At 34.4% G+C, this 20,933-nt stretch overlaps 1 protein-coding gene across 3 annotated transcripts in view; it reads right to left on the bottom strand.

Moving 5' to 3' along the window:
• Positions 1-20,933, bottom strand: part of LOC146162959 (uncharacterized) — a 117,315-nt gene that overhangs the window by 26,594 nt on the left and 69,788 nt on the right. The window contains exons 1-3 of one of the 3 annotated variants that reach the window (XM_083381494.1): positions 14,757-15,829; positions 14,068-14,455; positions 13,666-13,782 (exon numbers count right to left, since the gene is read on the bottom strand). The exons of 1 other annotated variant lie outside the window; for it this stretch is intronic. In XM_083381494.1, coding sequence (XP_083237620.1) covers positions 13,666-13,782; positions 14,068-14,455; positions 14,757-14,852 — 601 coding nt within the window. In that variant the 5' untranslated portion in view covers positions 14,853-15,829. Of the gene's footprint in view, positions 1-13,665; positions 13,783-14,067; positions 14,456-14,756; positions 15,830-20,933 lie in introns of those variants that run through there. One more of the 3 variants, XM_083381492.1, reaches the window with a different exon arrangement.

Here is a 20,933-nt window from a genome sequence, read left to right as displayed (position 1 = left end):
CACAATAAAGAACCACTGATATTTACAACACAATAAAGGACCACTGATATTTAACAACACAATAAAGGACCACTGATATTTACAACACAATAAAGAACCACTGATATTTACAACACAATAAAGAACCACTGATATTTAACAACACAATAAAGAACCACTGATATTTACAACACAATAAAGGACCACTGATATTTACAACACAATAAAGGACCACTGATATTTACAACACAATAAAAAACCACTGATATTTACAACACAATAAAGAACCACTGATATTTACAACACAATAAAGAACCACTGATATTTAACAACACAATAAAGAACCACTGATATTTACAACACAATAAAGGACCACTGATATTTACAACACAATAAAGGACCACTGATATTTACAACACAATAAAAAACCACTGATATTTACAACACAATAAAGAACCACTGACATTTACAACACAATAAAGAACCACTGATATTTACAACACAATAAAGGACCACTGATATTTACAACACAATAAAGAACCACTGATATTTACAACACAATAAAGAACCACTGATATTTACAACACAATAAAGGACCACTGATATTTACAACACAATAAAGAACCACTGATATTTACAACACAATAAAGAACCACTGATATTTAACAACACAATAAAGAACCACTGATATTTACAACACAATAAAGGACCACTGATATTTACAACACAATAAAGAACCACTGATATTTACAACACAATAAAGAACCACTGATATTTAACAACACAATAAAGAACCACTGATATTTAACAACACAATAAAGAACCACTGATATTTACAACACAATAAAGAACCACTGATATTTACAAAACAATAAAGAACCACTGATATTTAACAACACAATAAAGAACCACTGATATTTAACAACACAATAAAGAACCACTGATATTTAACAACACAATAAAGAACCACTGATATTTAACAACACAATAAAGAACCACTGATATTTACAACACAATAAAGAACCACTGATATTTACAACACAATAAAGAACCACTGATATTTACAAAACAATAAAGAACCACTGATATTTAACAACACAATAAAGAACCACTGATATTTAACAACACAATAAAGAACCACTGATATTTAACAACACAATAAAGAACCACTGATATTTACAACACAATAAAGAACCACTGATATTTAACAACACAATAAAGAACCACTGATATTTAACAACACAATAAAAAACCACTGATATTTACAAAACAATAAAGAACCACTGATATTTACAACACAATAAAGAACCACTGATATTTACAACACAATAAAGAACCACTGATATTTACAACACAATAAAGAACCACTGATATTTAACAACACAATAAAGAACCACTAATATTTACAAAACAATAAAGAACCACTGATATTTAACAACACAATAAAAAACCACTAATATTTACAACACAATAAAGGACCACTGATATTTACAACACAATAAAGAACCACTGATATTTACAAAACAATAAAGAACCACTGATATTTACAACACAATAAAGAACCACTGATATTTACAAAACAATAAAGAACCACTGATATTTACAAAACAATAAAGAACCACTAATATTTACAACACAATAAAGGACCACTGATATTTACAACACAATAAAGAACCACTGATATTTACAACACAATAAAGAACCACTGATATTTACAAAACAATAAAGAACCACTGATATTTACAAAACAATAAAGAACCACTGATATTTACAACACAATAAAGAACCACTGATATTTACAACACAATAAAGAACCACTGATATTTACAACACAATAAAGGACCACTGATATTTACAACACAATAAAGAACCACTGATATTTACAACACAATAAAGAACCACTGATATTTACAACACAATAAAGGACCACTGATATTTACAACACAATAAAGAACCACTGATATTTACAACACAATAAAGAACCACTGATATTTACAACACAATAAAGAACCACTGATATTTACAACACAATAAAGGACCACTGATATTTACAACACAATAAAGAACCACTGATATTTACAACACAATAAAGAACCACTGATATTTACAACACAATAAAGGACCACTGATATTTACAACACAATAAAGAACCACTGATATTTACAACACAATAAAGAACCACTGATATTTAACAACACAATAAAGAACCACTGATATTTACAACACAATAAAGGACCACTGATATTTACAACACAATAAAGAACCACTGATATTTACAACACAATAAAGAACCACTGATATTTAACAACACAATAAAGAACCACTGATATTTACAACACAATAAAGAACCACTGATATTTACAACACAATAAAGAACCACTGATATTTACAAAACAATAAAGAACCACTGATATTTACAAAACAATAAAGAACCACTGATATTTACAACACAATAAAGAACCACTGATATTTACAACACAATAAAGAACCACTGATATTTACAAAACAATAAAGAACCACTGATATTTAACAACACAATAAAGAACCACTAATATTTACAACACAATAAAGGACCACTGATATTTACAACACAATATAGAACCACTGATATTTACAAAACAATAAAGAACCACTGATATTTACAACACAATAAAGAACCACTGATATTTACAAAACAATAAAGAACCACTGATATTTACAAAACAATAAAGAACCACTAATATTTACAACACAATAAAGGACCACTGATATTTACAACACAATAAAGAACCACTGATATTTACAACACAATAAAGAACCACTGATATTTACAAAACAATAAAGAACCACTGATATTTACAAAACAATAAAGAACCACTGATATTTACAACACAATAAAGAACCACTGATATTTACAACACAATAAAGAACCACTGATATTTACAAAACAATAAAGAACCACTGATATTTAACAACACAATAAAGAACCACTGATATTTAACAACACAATAAAGAACCACTGATATTTAACAACACAATAAAGAACCACTGATATTTACAACACAATAAAGAACCACTGATATTTACAACACAATAAAGAACCACTGATATTTAACAACACAATAAAGAACCACTAATATTTACAAAACAATAAAGAACCACTGATATTTAACAACACAATAAAAAAACACTAATATTTACAACACAATAAAGGACCACTGATATTTACAACACAATAAAGAACCACTGATATTTACAAAACAATAAAGAACCACTGATATTTACAACACAATAAAGAACCACTGATATTTACAAAACAATAAAGAACCACTGATATTTACAAAACAATAAAGAACCACTAATATTTACAACACAATAAAGGACCACTGATATTTACAACACAATAAAGAACCACTGATATTTACAACACAATAAAGAACCACTGATATTTACAAAACAATAAAGAACCACTGATATTTACAAAACAATAAAGAACCACTGATATTTACAACACAATAAAGAACCACTGATATTTACAACACAATAAAGAACCACTGATATTTACAACACAATAAAGGACCACTGATATTTACAACACAATAAAGAACCACTGATATTTACAACACAATAAAGAACCACTGATATTTACAACACAATAAAGGACCACTGATATTTACAACACAATAAAGAACCACTGATATTTACAACACAATAAAGAACCACTGATATTTACAACACAATAAAGAACCACTGATATTTACAACACAATAAAGGACCACTGATATTTACAACACAATAAAGAACCACTGATATTTACAACACAATAAAGAACCACTGATATTTACAACACAATAAAGGACCACTGATATTTACAACACAATAAAGAACCACTGATATTTACAACACAATAAAGAACCACTGATATTTAACAACACAATAAAGAACCACTGATATTTACAACACAATAAAGGACCACTGATATTTACAACACAATAAAGAACCACTGATATTTACAACACAATAAAGAACCACTGATATTTAACAACACAATAAAGAACCACTGATATTTACAACACAATAAAGAACCACTGATATTTACAACACAATAAAGAACCACTGATATTTACAAAACAATAAAGAACCACTGATATTTACAAAACAATAAAGAACCACTGATATTTACAACACAATAAAGAACCACTGATATTTACAACACAATAAAGAACCACTGATATTTACAAAACAATAAAGAACCACTGATATTTAACAACACAATAAAGAACCACTAATATTTACAACACAATAAAGGACCACTGATATTTACAACACAATATAGAACCACTGATATTTACAAAACAATAAAGAACCACTGATATTTACAACACAATAAAGAACCACTGATATTTACAAAACAATAAAGAACCACTGATATTTACAAAACAATAAAGAACCACTAATATTTACAACACAATAAAGGACCACTGATATTTACAACACAATAAAGAACCACTGATATTTACAACACAATAAAGAACCACTGATATTTACAAAACAATAAAGAACCACTGATATTTACAAAACAATAAAGAACCACTGATATTTACAACACAATAAAGAACCACTGATATCTACAACACAATAAAGGACCACTGATATTTAACAATAGTGTATGGATGCTGAGTTCTGACAGATACTTTGGGCTTAGGCTACCTATAACGATGATAAATATACCTTTATAATACCATATAACTCTTTATAATAGAGCACCAATCTTCACAGCTTGTTGAAATTTTGACGGTTGGCCACTTTCTTTTATTTCTGCGAATCTTTGCAGTTCGCCAAAAAATTATGAAACGACCGGCAAATGTTAATAAAGCCAAATATGTTTTGAATAAAGCAAACCAAACTAGACGGGTTTGCGGTTATTTGATATTTTGTCAGGGGATATTTTCAGGGCTTAGTGTTTATAGATGGTTTTATTATTATTAATTTCACTTCAAAGGTTCATGGCTTAGTATATAGTATATACACTGCATGTTCTAAAGTTTCCTTAACTTGTTTCTGACAAATATGGGCCGAAAATGTCCCGCCTTAATTTATGTGTTATATGCGAAAGGGCTAGTTGCCAGGGTTTCATTTACTTGTACGTCAGTTTGGTACAGACTTTGCAAAAAATTAAAATTTTCAAAAAATTTCACTAAATATATTTGTCGATTTGAAACCCAATTCCCAGAAACAGTGACAAACAGGTACTTGATGCTTAAAAGCTTTAAAAAACTTTCAAGCTCCTTTTTGCTTATGGTCCAATTTGGCAAGACAGTTTACAAATTCCATATAAACAAAACTTATCGCAATGCCCCCTGCGTTCTACGATGGATTTAACTGGATTTAATGGCCTTGCCTCTTTATGTATTTCTGCCACAATAAATTCATATATGGCGAGGTATTTAGGTTCCCATGCAAATGGAAAAAAATAAATAGAAGTCTTTTTTAAAGTGGATTTTTATCTAAAAAAACAGACCCAAGCAAATAACAATACGAGGAAATAAAGTAAGTATCATCACATCATGGTAAGAAGCAACAGGAATTGCTGGAAATGTGATCTACTAGGCCATTGGACAACTCAATGCCCCAGCAACATCACAAAAGGAAACCAGAAAAAAAAACAGCTACATAGAAGACCTTCCTGCACTATCTTCAAACAACTTACCAACTGAATTACAACTGAAACAACAAGAAGCAACAACAAAAGAACCAATAGAAGAAGCCCACCTAACACCATTCCAAAACCAAACCAAATTATACTGCAAGCACAGAGGCTATCCATGGATTTGTAATATAACGCGGTCGGCGCCATGGCTAAATGGCTGCGTAAAAATGGCACGATCCGCAAAAAATATTTCTTTTGCGTTTGTCTTGCTTACAAATACAGTTATATAGGCGTTATGCACGATGTAGGACCATGTTGTAAACATCTTATATAAATTAGTCAGATAACAAAAACAAACGGCAATAACTAGATTATTTGACAGGTGACAGGACATGCATTTGTAGAATATAAATCCACACGGCGGCAGCGCTTCAATTAAAAGAGCAATGTTTTTCTATTGCTCCTGCAATTCTGTCAATATTTCAAAAATCTTGCTCAAAACCAATCTTAATTTGTCTGACGATGCGAGCTACTGCAGTCAGCGCCCCAACCTAAGCTAACAGCAACCCGATTTTGAGTCGCGACCAATGGGTTGAGAATCAGTTTGCTTATCAAAAAAAATGAGAGGAACATTTAGGACAATAAATAATTAATGAATAACAAAAAATAAGCAATTAATAAAATTATAATAATCTTTCGGGTGTGAACGAAAATCTTTCTTTCGATATTTGTTTCTTTTCGATATTTTTTCAGCCATTTAGCCATGGCGCCAAGGCGTTTAATTAATCGATGTACAACGGGAGAGGAAGTCGAGGAAAAGCGCTGTCATAAATCCGGCAACCTTTTTTTGAAGCCTAATACAGGAGCTATTGTAAATCGTTGGGTAAAAATAATTTAAGGTTTAGGCAGAAACAGAAAAATGAATTCTTTTTTAGGAAAATATTCCATAAAAAAATAAAGACTTTCTTCCTCAAAACATGTTTTTTTAATATCAAGTAAAGCTGTATAAGATAACACCAGTATTTCTTTTTAAACTGATATCAAAGTACATAAGGGCCAACCAGTGATACCAATGGATCAAAACATTACCATAAAACAAACATATAAGCCAAAGGACTGAAAGGACCGAGGTTCCCATGCAAATGGAAAAAAATAAATAGAAGTCTTTTTTAAAGTGAATTTTTATCTAAAAAAACAGACCCAAGCAAATAACAATACGAGGAAATAAAGTAAGTATCATCACATCATGGTAAGAAGCAACAGGAACTGCTGGAAATGTGATCTACTAGGCCATTTGACAACTCAATGCCCCAGCAACATCACAAAAGGAAACCAGAAAAAAAAACAGCTACATAGAAGACCTTCCTGCACTATCTTCAAACAACTTACCAACTGAATTACAACCGAAACAACAATAAGCAACAACAAAAGAACCAATAGAAGAAGCCCACCTAACACCATTCCCAAACCATACCAAATTATACTGCAAGCGCAGAGGCTACACTAAGTAAAAAAAAGGAAAAAACTTCCTGGGACAAAAACGCTAAATCAATTTATGTGTTATGGACTTCAGCAACTTTAGTAGTTCTCCATTGCACCAAACCTACGACTTTTCGAGGTTTCACTGTTATCCTTCTTTGTATTTTTTTTTTTTTAAATCACTGCGCGTCAAACATAATTTTTTAACATAGATTACTGATAGTATTTTAAGACAGATGTTTTCAAGATCCATTTTACACAATTGTGGTTCTTTTCACACATATTTAATCACATATTTTTTTGAAAAGCATAAATATGTAATAACATTACACACTACAATTGGCAGAAATGAATTTTTTGTGCCTTTTTCAATAAGTTACGGTAGTGTGAAGCACGTTGTTTAGTGAGAAAAAGCCAGTGTAAAGCATATAGAATTTTTTTTTATTTTAAAAAGTCACAATTTTGATCATACAATTGTTACGTGTTGGCATTTTACTTTGATTTGGCAAGTACTTCTATATTGATTTGTTAAATGTACCATCCTGTTAAATGTACTGGTATAACATTCGCATCGGCATATTGAGGATGTACCAGGCTATGCTTCTCCACCTAAGGCCTAAAGTATATTTTTGGTGGTTTTAATTATGCAAACGCAAAACAATGTCACACTATGGCGAACTTTAGCCGGGTTTTGCTAGGTTTATTCGTATTTGTTTTCAACAAATCTATCTATCCCAAAGATAATATGCATACGATGTGGCATGTTGCACTGTAACTGTGACAATTTCTATTAAATTTTATTATAAATATCATTTTTTCGAGAAATATAAATTGAAAATTTATCCTAATTTATCCAAAGAATATTTTTTGTCGTGCTTTTCAATCTGGTTTTAAGCTGCTTGTTTTCACACAAGTTCGCCTGAAAATAGCTTATCCATGTAACAGTTTTAGAGTAAGAAGACCCCCAGACCCCAGGTTGTACCTTCACGTGCCTTTTATGTATTTATTATTGACTTAAAAAAATTTGTTTACCGCCAAAATATGGTAAGGTTCATACATTCCTCATTTAACTCTAGGGGAGCGACCAATAAAACAAAGGAATTTAGGCCAAAAGTGCTTGTCACCAGAAGGCTAGCAAGATTGTGCCAGCCTGCTGGTATTCTTAACTTTTTTACGTAGGCCTCGTTATCTTTAAAGTACTTCGTGCTCAATGCGATAAACCAGAAGATAAATAAAAGTAATTAAAAAAGTTTTAAGATTATACACGTAATCAGAGGCGTAGCTAGGGGGGTTGTCTAGAAGTCTTGACACCCCAATTTGAAATGTCAGTAAACAATGATCACAAAACTAAATCCGTGATTAAACAGTCGTCGGTGCTTATCGCTGCAACCGCCTAAGTACTGCTCATTATTATTGTTTAATTTACTATTTTATCTGTTACCGACTTTAGTAATCTCAAGCACGAATATATATTTTATTGGTAAAACTAACAGACTTCTCAAAGACGCAGAGAAAACATACATGTAAGCTACAACAATGTGTATTTTAAAAAAAATTAATTTTCTTATCGATTTCTTATATTATGAAACCCGCTGAACATTCATTAGCGTTAAGCCGGCCAAGCGCTCTATTGATCGTTTTAATCAGCCTCAATCTCAAAAAGAGCGTTCAACCGTCACAGTTGTAACAGGCAGAGTCATTGCACACTTTATGAAATCGGCGCAATCAAACTACAAATCACCAATTTTTTTGATAAGCATTGTTAATTCTGCTGACAAAGAAGTGCAACAGTTTGTGATTGATGCATCACAGAGGCTGTTCTGACACCACAATTCCAAAGTTTTTTCGCGCACAATTGAAATTATGTGATTTGAATGCGCCAACGAGGTATTGCAGTTTTGTAGCCTCGAACAAACAAGTTTAAACAGCTGTAGTCAAATCGTCAAATCGCCGTTTTCAACGTCTAGAATTCACGAAACGTAAGATTTTATTTGGGCTCCGCCCGTACCAGCAATGTTTTTATTGTAATTAAGTCACACATCTTAAGCTAATGCGAAACCTAAATGAAACTCAAAACGCCGTTTATTGCCTTTGGTTTATTCGACCATAAACGCTAGACCCTCGCTGTTCGCTAACGGTCCTCGCTGTTCGCTGTCTGCGCTAATATCCGATGTTGGAGTAGGCATTTTTTAAGTGAAGCAGTTTCCTAATAGGTGAACTGTGACCTTTTTGCGCGTTTCAAAGTCGACATTTTTATGTTATGATAGTTATCACAAACTTTTTCTCTGTAAGCATATCCAAGACCACGTGCTAAGTGTGCAATTGACACAACTTATTTTCCCTCAACCGCAGCTTGTTTTAGTTGACTTGGCACATTGCTCATCGCAGATGTTGCGCTAATCGTGGCATTATAACACCCGGAAAAACAATCTTCGTTTAGTTTTGCAGGTAGCTAAAGGCATGCTTGTAATTAGCGTAGTCCCGTAAATGGAACTTAGGACACTGCACTGCTGATAGTCTAATTATGATTCTTCCAAAATCAATCATACATATTCCAAGGTCTTCGTTTATTGTTTCGCCTAAAGTTACCGATTGCATTAAGCGGTTTCGCAGCTAGCGCCTGGCATGAGTGTAAATGACGCATGTGTTCACTTTTGCTGGACGTTAATTATTTCTGGTTATTTTTTTATGACGTCATTATTCATTACCCAGACGGAAAATGAGTGACGAGCATCACAGACTATTTTAAAGTGTAGGAATTGTTATGTAGAACGCAGAACTATGTTATATGGCGTTTTAAAGTTAGGAAAGTTTGTCAGTTTTGTTTATTTCAGGCTCAGGTGATGACGTCGACACATTTAAGCCAAAACTATGCAACTGGACACAAATACTGCGTAATGTTTTTATAGTTCTATGAGCAGTGAAAATTGCACACTAATTGCATGCATAATTTTTAAATATTCCAGGGCTTTTTACTGTCCATCGTAAACCTCTTAACACAACCGCGTAAAACCTTTTTCTCAACAGTTAACAGGTTTGTCTGACGTTGGACGTAGCTTAACCTGGCATTTAGTGCAAAGGTTTAGCAATTTTCACTTTTTTTAAACATACATTGAATAAACATCAGAAAACCTACACGGACATCGTACAACAAACGTGTTTAACCACGCAATACTTGGCAGAGTTCGCAAAATATTGCGTTTATTGCCGCAGTTTATCAGTAAGCATTTGTTTTTTCAGAGGATTTTTTCACGTTTGACGCAGTTTAGCAACGGGATTACGTATATCACGCTATTAAGCAGATCTAAACAATTACTGCTACAATCCAACCTAAAGTTTTACGTCTGAAAGTTATTCTCAATTGGCAAATGTTATGGGGTTTCGTTACTTAAAAAATGTATTGCATGCTTACTCAAGTGACATGTTATATAGTCGTACCATTTCAAAAACATCACGCAGCATTATACTTTTGTTTACATGTTAAATCCAAAGGGCGCGCGTGCGACTTCTCGCAAAACCTCTAGACTTATAAGGATAGAACAATATTATAGGGCAATACCTTGCGTGACAGAAAAAAACAAGTCAAGTTCATTGACTTAAATAAATTTCATGTGACTTAAATAAATTTCAAGTCAAGTTCATTGGTAAAAATAAATTTCATGTTGAAAAATTTAATTATTTTTAATAGCTTTTTGCAGTTTGTTTAACCACGTAAATAAGGCCTCAGTTCACAAAATATTGCGTTTATTGCAGCGTTTCCGTAACATTCTTTCATGAGGAAGTAGGACACTTACACAGACAACGTACAGCAACCCTAACCGAGTATAAACTACGCAACATTTGGACTGAGTTTGCAAAATATCGCGTTTATTGCAGCGGTTTGAAAACTAAGCAAATTTACTTTTCAAACGTTTTTTTTTCGTTGGATGCAGTATGGTACCTTTATGTATTTGCTTGAATTTCGCGCAATTTGAACAATTGGTGCTACAACTTTTTATGTTTGTTAGTAATTTTTGATCGACATATGTCCCGGGTTTTCGTTACATAAAATATGCGAGACGTGTTTAGCCAAGGTTGTGTGTTTAGAAGCTCCAATTTAAAAAACACACAACGTTGCAATTTGGTTTAATTTTAAATGTTTTTTTTTAAATATCGGCTATAACATGCGGCTTCAGGAAAAAGGTTATACAATGCTTATAACACGTGATTAGTGATTAAATAGTCAGAGCGCGTTCGCGCCTTACCTTTAGTGAGCTATTTCAGACACAAAACTGATTTACACTGTTTTAAACAAATGCAAAAATTAATGGGAGTTAACGGAGGCCAAGAATTAGATCTTTAGAGCCACGCAGATAAGTCACATATATAATTAAACACGACGTTCCATTAATGCCGCTTTCACACAGGCTGTGGGTTACTCAAGCGATTGTGGGGAAGCATTAGGTTAAACCCTTTTTGTTAGACACACGATATCACATGATTTGAAACACATCACATGATTTGAAATTTGTATTTAGTGACACGCAGTGTAAACGTTTAGGCATAAGCAAATTTGTTATGACATTACAAAAATATGTTTGCATTATCTAAGCCTCTTACGAAGTTCTTACGCTATCCGTCACATTATTTTTTGTGTATATGCTGATTACCACATTTATCTTCCATAATCATGGGCTATAACATGAGGCCAGCAGTTTAACATGTAACAACGTAATGTGCAATAGTGATAAAGAGCCCACAGTATGTTGGATTGTTTCATCTTGTTTAACTAGACAAAATTCAGGTAGATTTTATTTATTGTGGTGTAATTAATTTTTAACCAGTTAGAATAACTGGTAAATATTCTATTTAACCTGGGCAACGGCGGGTATTTCGTCTAGTAGTGATGATAAAAAACCTGCACATTTATAAAAAAAATTCAATTTTATTGTCAGGCATGCACAGATTTAAACTTCTGAAAACTTGGTATACCCTCTGCGACCCCTAAAGTTCGTTACGCGACCACGCTTGGGAAGCCCTGGTTTATATGATGCTTGAGAATGAAAAGACTATCAGTTCCAAGTCATTACTATCACAATAGTGAATATATGAATTAAAACAATAAAAACTTTGGTGCTTTAAAAGTGCATTCAGTGGCGTATCCAAGGGGGGGTTTGGGGGTTCGGACCCCCCTTTCGTAAGTGACATTATCGTATTTTGTCGTTTTCGTCGAGTTTTACTCACCGTCCGAAGCTGCGTGTTTTTAAATGTAATTGGGCCACGTGTCTCAAGCTAATGCAAAACCAAAATCAAACGCAAAACGCCGTTTTTCATCTTTTGTTTGGTTGACCGTAAACGCTTGATAATTTTTCTCTTTCGCCTTTCGTTATTCGTTCGGGTTGGCTATTCAGCAAGTGTGTGTTCGACAATTAATAATATAAATCAACCGGTTTCCGCCTTTTCTCTCTGAAAACGTTTGAGTTAGACGGTAATTTAAAAGAAATGCCGTTATACCAAATAAAAATCGCGCTCGCTTCGCTCGCCAGGTGTGCCCAAACTTAAAACGGTTATCAAACGCTGAACTAAATTAACTAACTATTAAAGTTGTGCCGTTTCTTCGAAGTTGTTTTATATGTCGCGCTAACCGAAAAACATCCGGGAAAAACGATCTCCGTTTAGTATTGCACGTGGCGACAGACGTGCTTGTAATATAGCCTAGTCCCGTACTTGGATCTACCAAAATCAATCACACATATTTCACGGTCTTGGTTTAGTTTTTCGCCTGAAGTTAACGATTGCACACTAAGCGGTTTCGCAGTTGGCGCCAGGCAGGATTGTCGACAACGCACGTGTTCGCTTTGCGTCTAATTTTCGCTTTTGCTTTACGTTAATTGGCTCTTTCGGATGATTTGTTTTCTTGTTTATGACGTCATTACCATCGCTATTTTATGACGTCATATCCATCACTATTTTATGACGTCATTAACGTCAGACGAAAAAACAACAGGGAATTCTCTAAGTTAAAAATTCGGAACCCCCCCATTTTGAATTTCTAGATACGCCCCTGAGTGCATTTATCAGTAAACTTCAAGTTTCTGGTTAAGAGCAACATCCTAAAAGTGTGCTGGAAAATATACCAAGTCAATTTAAGGTAGAAAAACTTTAATCTTTAAGACGCAGTTTTGCAACAAATTGACACTGGTCTAGAACAGTGCGCAACCTTTTCCACTTGCGGCACACAAACAGAGATAAAACAATTTGTGAACGTCGCGGCACACCTGGCATGTTCCCGCGGCACACCGGTTGCTGAGCACTGGTCTATAGAATCCTAACACAACGCACATTATTTGGGTTAGGGGGCGGGTTAGCGTTTGGGTTAACTCTAGCCCGCACCTTAACCCAAATATTGCGCGTTGATTTAAGGATTGTGGTAGAATTCTAAACCAGCGCTGGCCACTAATTTTCCCATATGTTAAAGTAGCGAAGTGCACTTTTTAAACTTGAGTACACCCGGTCACCTCAATTTTTTGGCTCTTTACGCACAAGATTTAGTAGAGATGTGCCAACAAATTTCCTAATATTTATTTTATCTAAAATACCTTGTTGGGAAGATAATGGACCAACACTTAGAGGTGTTTCCCCTTGAGAAGTTGATGGCCCGAGAAGTTGATGACATAGAGGTGCTTCACCTTGGATAGCAGATTGTGGCACTACCACTGTAACATTTATATAGTTTATATGATGCTTGAGAATGAAAAGACTATCAGTTCAAAGTCATTTCTATCACAATAGTGACTATATATGAATTAAAACAATAAAAACTTTGGTGCTTTAAAAGTGCATTTATAAGTAAACAACAACAATTATTCAGGATTCTGGTTAGGAGCAACATCCTAATAGTGTGCTGGAAAATAGACAACTTAATTTAAGGTAGAAAAACTTTAATCTTTAAATCGCACTTTTGTTAACAAATTTCCTAATATTTATTTTCTCTAAAATACCTTGTTCAGAAGTTGATGGTCCAATACTGAGAGGGGTTTCCCCTTGAATAGCAGATTGTTGGACTACAACTGTAACATTCTGTTGAATGCTTAGTTGCTGGTGTACCGTCTGGTGCTGGATACTGGCCTGTTGTTGCAGTCCTTCTACTGCCTGATGGTGTATCATCGCATGTTGCTGTTGTAGTCCTTCTACTGCCTGATGTTGTATCATTGCATGTTGCTGTTGCAGCCCACTCACATCTTGACGTTGGATAACAGCTCGTTGTTGTTGTAGATCTTCTACGTTCTGACGGTTTATTTGTGCTCTCTGTTCGTGCATTCCTGCAACAGTCTGATGTTCGATTGTAGCATCTTGGTGTTCGATTTGTTGATCGCCAGCAATAAAGTTCTACATAAAATATTGAAAATATTTGTAATTAGAAAAAAATATATTTTTAATGTTAATGTTTAGCCTAATATAATTTAAACATTTTATACCATCTAGTAAAAGAAATTTTAATTCCAATATTTTATTCATATTTTTCTGAGCAAAGGTATGTAAGAAAAACAAAGGATAAAATTATGTTCTGCACGCGTGAAAGATGTGACTATTTGAGGCTAAAAAAGCGACATCTTGCTTAGTTAGGTTGATTTATAAGTTTCCAATTACATTGATAAAGAAACTAAGATTTAAAACAAATTCAACTTACTTCACAAGTGATGTTTGATGTATTTTCTTCAGCCATTTTTAAATACACAAGTTGAAACAATATATTATTTACATTATCTAAACAAACAGTAAGCATTGTGTGTTAGGGTTAGGGTTATATACAAGTTCTAATTACTTATGGCTTAACCCTTTTCTAAACATAAACTAGCAAAAATGATAAATTTGCAAAAAACAATGATAACAATTAACAACTGAAGCCAAGTGGTAGTATCGGTACTCGTCCGATATTATCGGAGTCCATACACGATACTAAGAGGCAGTATCGGTACTCGTCCGATAATATCGGATTCGGGACACGATACCAAGTGGTAGTATCGGTACTCGTCCGATAATATCGGATTCAAAGCCGATACACGATACCAAGTGGTAGTATCGGTACTCGTTCGATAATACCGGATTCGGTACACGATACCAAGTGGTAGTATCGGTACTCGTCCGATAATATCGGATTCGAAGCCGATACACGATACCAAGTGGTAGTATCGGTACTCGTTCGATAATATCGATGCCGATACACGATACTAAGTGGCCGTATCGGTACTCGTCCGATAATATCGGAGCCGATGCACGATACCAAGTGGTAGTATCGGTACTCGTCCGATAATATCACAATAGACATATATTTTTTTAAGTGTTTAAAAAATAGGGTAAATTTTGTTGGGGGGATATTATGGGTTAAATTAAGGCCAGGTTTGTAAGGTCTAGGGGTCAGTAGGTGTTCAATTTTCAGCTTTTGTAACTCACTCTTCTTAACTGTTGAGGGTTATTGGAGCAAGGAATATTTATATATTAGTTCAACTTTCTTTATTTGGAGATTAATGTTCAACAATTCCTTCAATTATGTCAAAAAGTGTATAAGTACTAAATCTAACACACAATATATTGGTCAACAAAAAAACACACAGAATATTGGTCAACAAAAAAAACTGGCTAAATACATTAAAAAACTGCCGCATATTTAGATGTATAAAGACAAATTTAGATGCAGAATTAGGTCATGTCTGAACAAAAGCAAATAATTATAAGCAATGCTTTTAAATAATATTAGCTTACAAACATGAGAGAAACCTAATCATTATTGAAAAAAAAAAAAAATGTTATTGACAGAATTTAATAAACCGAAAATCAGTTTGTTTAGATGTTATAATATGATAAATATATTTCACTAATAAAAGCATATAAGCATCGTTGATGCAGGTTGTGGATTGTGCAGTGCACCACTTGCCTAGAACAATTGGTTTTTTTTTTTTTTATTAGCGTACTTCTTGACTTATATTGTGTTATGTTTTTAGATACTGATGATGCTTTTAGTAGCGAAATATATTTATCATATTATAACATATAAACCAACTGATTTAAGTCTTGTATTAAGTTTTATCTTATTATTGAAGTGCAGCCAGAATAGTTTGTTTTCATCATTCCGATTCAGGCAGATTCTGTTATTCGAAAGAAAATTCTAATTATTAGCATGTTTTGTGATATGTTACAGTTTTATGGTTAAATTAAGATGCTCATACAGATAAAATGTATGTTAACCTACTAGATCGGGAATTAGTAACTTTTCCTCTACAATCTACAATTCTGTTTCGTTTATATTTTAATAGTTTACTGAATTATTACTCAACTTCGCTTTGTTCAACTAAGGTTGGTTCGGATATTAATATTTCTAGTATCTGGATAATGGATATATCCGGATATTTGTACTTTAACCCAGTGTTTCTTAATCAGGTGAATGGGTCACCCAGGGTGAATAATATTTTTGCAGGGGTGAACCAATCAAAGGAGTGGGTAAGGGTGAACCGGCCAAAATGGACGACAGCTTGCTAGCAGGGCGGATATTCTGGGTGCACTGTTACATATATACGAGATAGTTTTATCATATCATGAGACAAGGGTGAATAAATATGGAGATCGATGCTAGGAGTGAACAAAACTAAAAAAGTTTAAGAAGCACTGCTTTAACCTGAAAAATCGATAATTATCAGAATATTATTCTTTCGCAATTTACGTCAAAACACAATTGTTAAATGACCTGACAGTAACACAGTTTGTTATAAACATTATTACATGCCATAGAAATAAATATATCGCCCATTTTGAATATTTACTTTCTTATAAAGAACATAATGATTGGATTAAGTTAACCGCTAACAGTAGGTCAGTCATGAATCACTTCTATCGCTGTTAATTAATTGCAAAATTTTAGTAGACCTAGGCCTCCAGTATCTGACAGTAAGCGATACTTCTCGACTGCATTCTACAATTGTTGTCACCATAACTGGCGGATTTTTGGCAAACATTCACCTACAGGAACTTTGGTAAAACAGACTGAAAAGATATAAAAACAAACTGAAAACGTTACATATGCTATTCAAAAACGACAGATTGCAAAATAGAATAGCGCAGTAGGTCATCTTATTAATAAAAAAGGGGCTGATGACCGGATAAATCTGCTTGGTGAGCTAGATCTGACCCACAGGTTACCAAACAATGTACTGCAATTAAAACCCAGCATTGCCTTGTTAAATATGGTATTTACAGATTTATTGCTTAAATGGGCTGCTATTGAACCAGCTACTACAACTTGTTGCATAGCGAAATAAAACTGAGGTATACAACCAAGAATGGTTTACAAGGGTGGGTGGTATACAGCTTGGCCAGTGCTGGTGGAGTTCACCAGTATGACAAAATATGTATTTTTTATTCAAGAATTCTTCAGGAAGTGAGCACATCTTGACCTATATACACCTGCTGATTTAATTTATTGGAATAACAACAGAAACCTTGGTTCTCAAACATTTTTAGCTTGTGGCACAGTAAAAAAACTAGTTTACTGAACAAAAATCACAGGTAAAGCCATTTTTGGTTATATAATGGTTATATCTTGTTGCATAGCGAAAACATTTTTAGCTTGTAGCACAGTAAAAAACTAGTTTACTGAACAAAAATCACAGGTAAATAAGTCACAGTTTTAGCATTTTTTTGGTTATATAATAACCCACTAAGGAAACTCTTGCAGCAATAACTGTACATTAATCCAATGAGCTTCAACAAGTATATTGCATACCCAAGTGTATAGCAGAACTAGGGTGCACAGCTGACAAAAGGTATACAAAGGCTATACAGATTAGGTGATAGTTACGTGAGTTTGGACAAATTGTGTCAAGGAGGGTGCGTCCCAAAGTTTAAGCAATAGTGTTACCGCCAGGGCTGCGGAGTCGGACTCGGGACTCAGTTTGTTTTTGCTGAAGTCGGACTCGGGACTCGGATAAGACCTTGTAAAACTAACCGAGTCCAGAGTCAGACATGCGCATTTGCAGTACCGAATTTTAAAACTGATATGGCCGCCAAATGGAAATTGTAAAGGTGGAATATTATATGGCGGAATATTTTCCGAACATGTATTGTGAGTGAATGAATTATACAACATCCCTGGCACTGTAAGTGAATTGCTGAATATCCACGTTATTTTAGTTATGTAAACTGGTGAAATACAGGCTGTAGAGTCCAGGCCGGACTCGGGACTCGACGAAATCGCACATTTGACCGGAGTCAGACTCTCGTTTATTTTTTTGACCGGAGTCGGACTTGGTTTTATTTTTTTGCCGGAGTCGGACTCTCGTTTATTTTTTGCCGGAGTCGGACTCTGGTTATTTTTAACCGACTCCGCAGCCCTGGTTTCCCTAAAGGTTTTATTTAAAGAATCGCCCGAATTTATAGAGAATAAATACTCAAACTTGAGCTAAATCCACATTATGTCCAGTTGCCATAATATTCCAAACGCAAATTAGCTATTAAATTAAAAGCTTGTTACCATTTTGAATGCCTACTTTTGTGGCCAGTGAAACAATAACATTATAAATTCACCAAATAAGTAATTAGTTTTGTTTTACTTTTAGTTCATTTCTGTTTGTGATTTTGAGGTGAATTTAGGGCGCTGGTCTAGAATCCTACCACAACGTTGAAATAAATATTAAGCAATGCATAATATGTGGGTTAGGGTGTCGGTTAGTGTTTGGGTGTGGGTAGGTCAAGTAATATTGTTTAACACTATTACTGGACTCACCCAAACCCAAACGCTAACCGACACCCTAACCCAAATAATGTTCGTTGTGGTAGGATTCTAGACGAGCGCCGAATTTAGCCACTTACCTTTGCCGCAATAATTGAATTGACGTTATAATGAGCAGCTGGTGTTTGGATGCAAAGTGACGTCATAAAGAGCAGCTGGTGTGTGGATGCAAAGTGACGTCATAGTGAGCAGCTGGTGTTTGGATGTAAAGTGACGTCAAGGCGGTATGGCACGGATTCAACAACGATGGAAAGTTGGACGCGACGCATTATTGCATTTACGCCCAAACATTCGAGCAACCGACGTTTATTCGAACATCACGTGACTATGCAGCGGACACAAAATGGCGCCCGTGCTCTTCAACCGGTGTGTACGGTGCACTGTAGGGTGCATCAAAATATACATGGGTTGCAGCAGAACGAAAAGGTATACAAGGGTGCATCACAAACTTTTAATGAAATATTAACATTCACGACAGGACTCTAGTAACAGATCGAAATTGAAACAACATCAAAGTCGAAATAAAACACAAAACCAAACTTAAACCAACAACTATAACATGGAACAAGGCCTACGTCGGAATACGACCACTGGCTAGAGTAAGATCTAACCTTTTCCCAAATCCCACCCCTAACCCCAAACCCACTAATAATTTCACCCCCAACCCAAATTCTAACCGCAACTATTGCACAAACCCAATACCGAACAAGGACACACAGTTTGGTGTCCAAACAGCGGCATTAAAACATGATAAAAGAACAACCAAGTAGTGAACAGTTATAAATAGCGTTATTCATCAGGGTTGCTTTCAAATACTATTAATTTAAATTTGGTTTGTGGTTAAGTATAAACGTTAACTTGTTTCTGCAAGCAAAAACAGATATGGGCTGAAAGTTTCCAGTCTTAATTATGTCTCAGTTACGTAAGGATTAGTTGCCAGGGTTACATTTTTTTTACACGTTAGTTTGGCAAAGACTATGCAAGATTAATTTTCGTATCGTTTTGCCATCAAATATTTAATTTTTTCTCTTCCAAACAAAAATCCTATTTCCAGAGAAAGTGGCAAACTGGCAATCGACGCCTAAAGCCTTTACCTTTGAGAAAAATTTCAAGCTTTTTTAACTTATGGTCCAATCTGGCGACATAGTTCACGAACGTCATATAAATGAAGTTTCTAGCAATGCCTCCCTGCTTTACGATGGGTGAAACTTTATTTTATACTGGCCTTTCCTCTTCATGTAATACCGCGATAATAAATTCAAATACGGCGAGGTATTTGGGAAAAAATAATTTACGTAGAGAATGCGTACGGCCATGTAATTAAATGTGGGCCAGGTGACATGTTTAAAAATCATTCTCGATTTGTTTTGTATGACGCCATGTTATGACGTAGTTTAACGTTGTCGCTAAAAATGCATTCAAATTTAGCATTTTGCTTGCTGCGGTCTTTGTACAATTTTAATATGTTTACGCCTGGTGTTGATATTTTTGGTTGTAGCAATAAGCACAACAGGTGCTAACAGAGAGGCGTTAAATTTTCGGCGTTAAAATATGTTGTGTTGTTAAAGCAATATATTTTATACTATGACAAGCCTCTCTCTGACAGGCAAGTCGCATGTGCGGCTTATTTCCCCAGTGACAATAAAACACGCAGCATGGTTCCAGATTGCAAAACGATTCTAAAATTAATTTTGCATAGTCTTTACCAAACTAACGTATAAAAAAATTAAACCCTGGCAACTACCCCTTTCGTATATAAGACATAAGTTAAGTCGGGTGATTTTCGGCCCATATCTGTTTTTGCTTGCAGAAACAAGTTAAGGAAATAAAAGAACAGGCAACGTTTATACTAAACCACAAACCAAAGTCATATTAATAATATTTGAAAGCAACCCTAGTGACTAACGCCATTTATAACGGTCCACACATCATTTACAAGTAAACCAACATAGAGGCGAGTTAGGGCTGACAAATATAAAGTTTCTTTGTCACAGAACAGTTCCTCACTTCATTCTCATATTATCTTATGACAAGCCCAGACGAAAAATCGGGTTCCTCTTTGTCACAGTAAAGTTTTCGGCTGTG

This window comes from Ascidiella aspersa, chromosome 2 (genome assembly GCF_963924565.1).
Source record: "Ascidiella aspersa chromosome 2, kaAscAspe10.2, whole genome shotgun sequence".
Taxonomy (NCBI): Eukaryota; Metazoa; Chordata; class Ascidiacea; order Phlebobranchia; family Ascidiidae; genus Ascidiella; species Ascidiella aspersa.
This window is presented reverse-complemented; position numbering and strand designations above follow the sequence as displayed.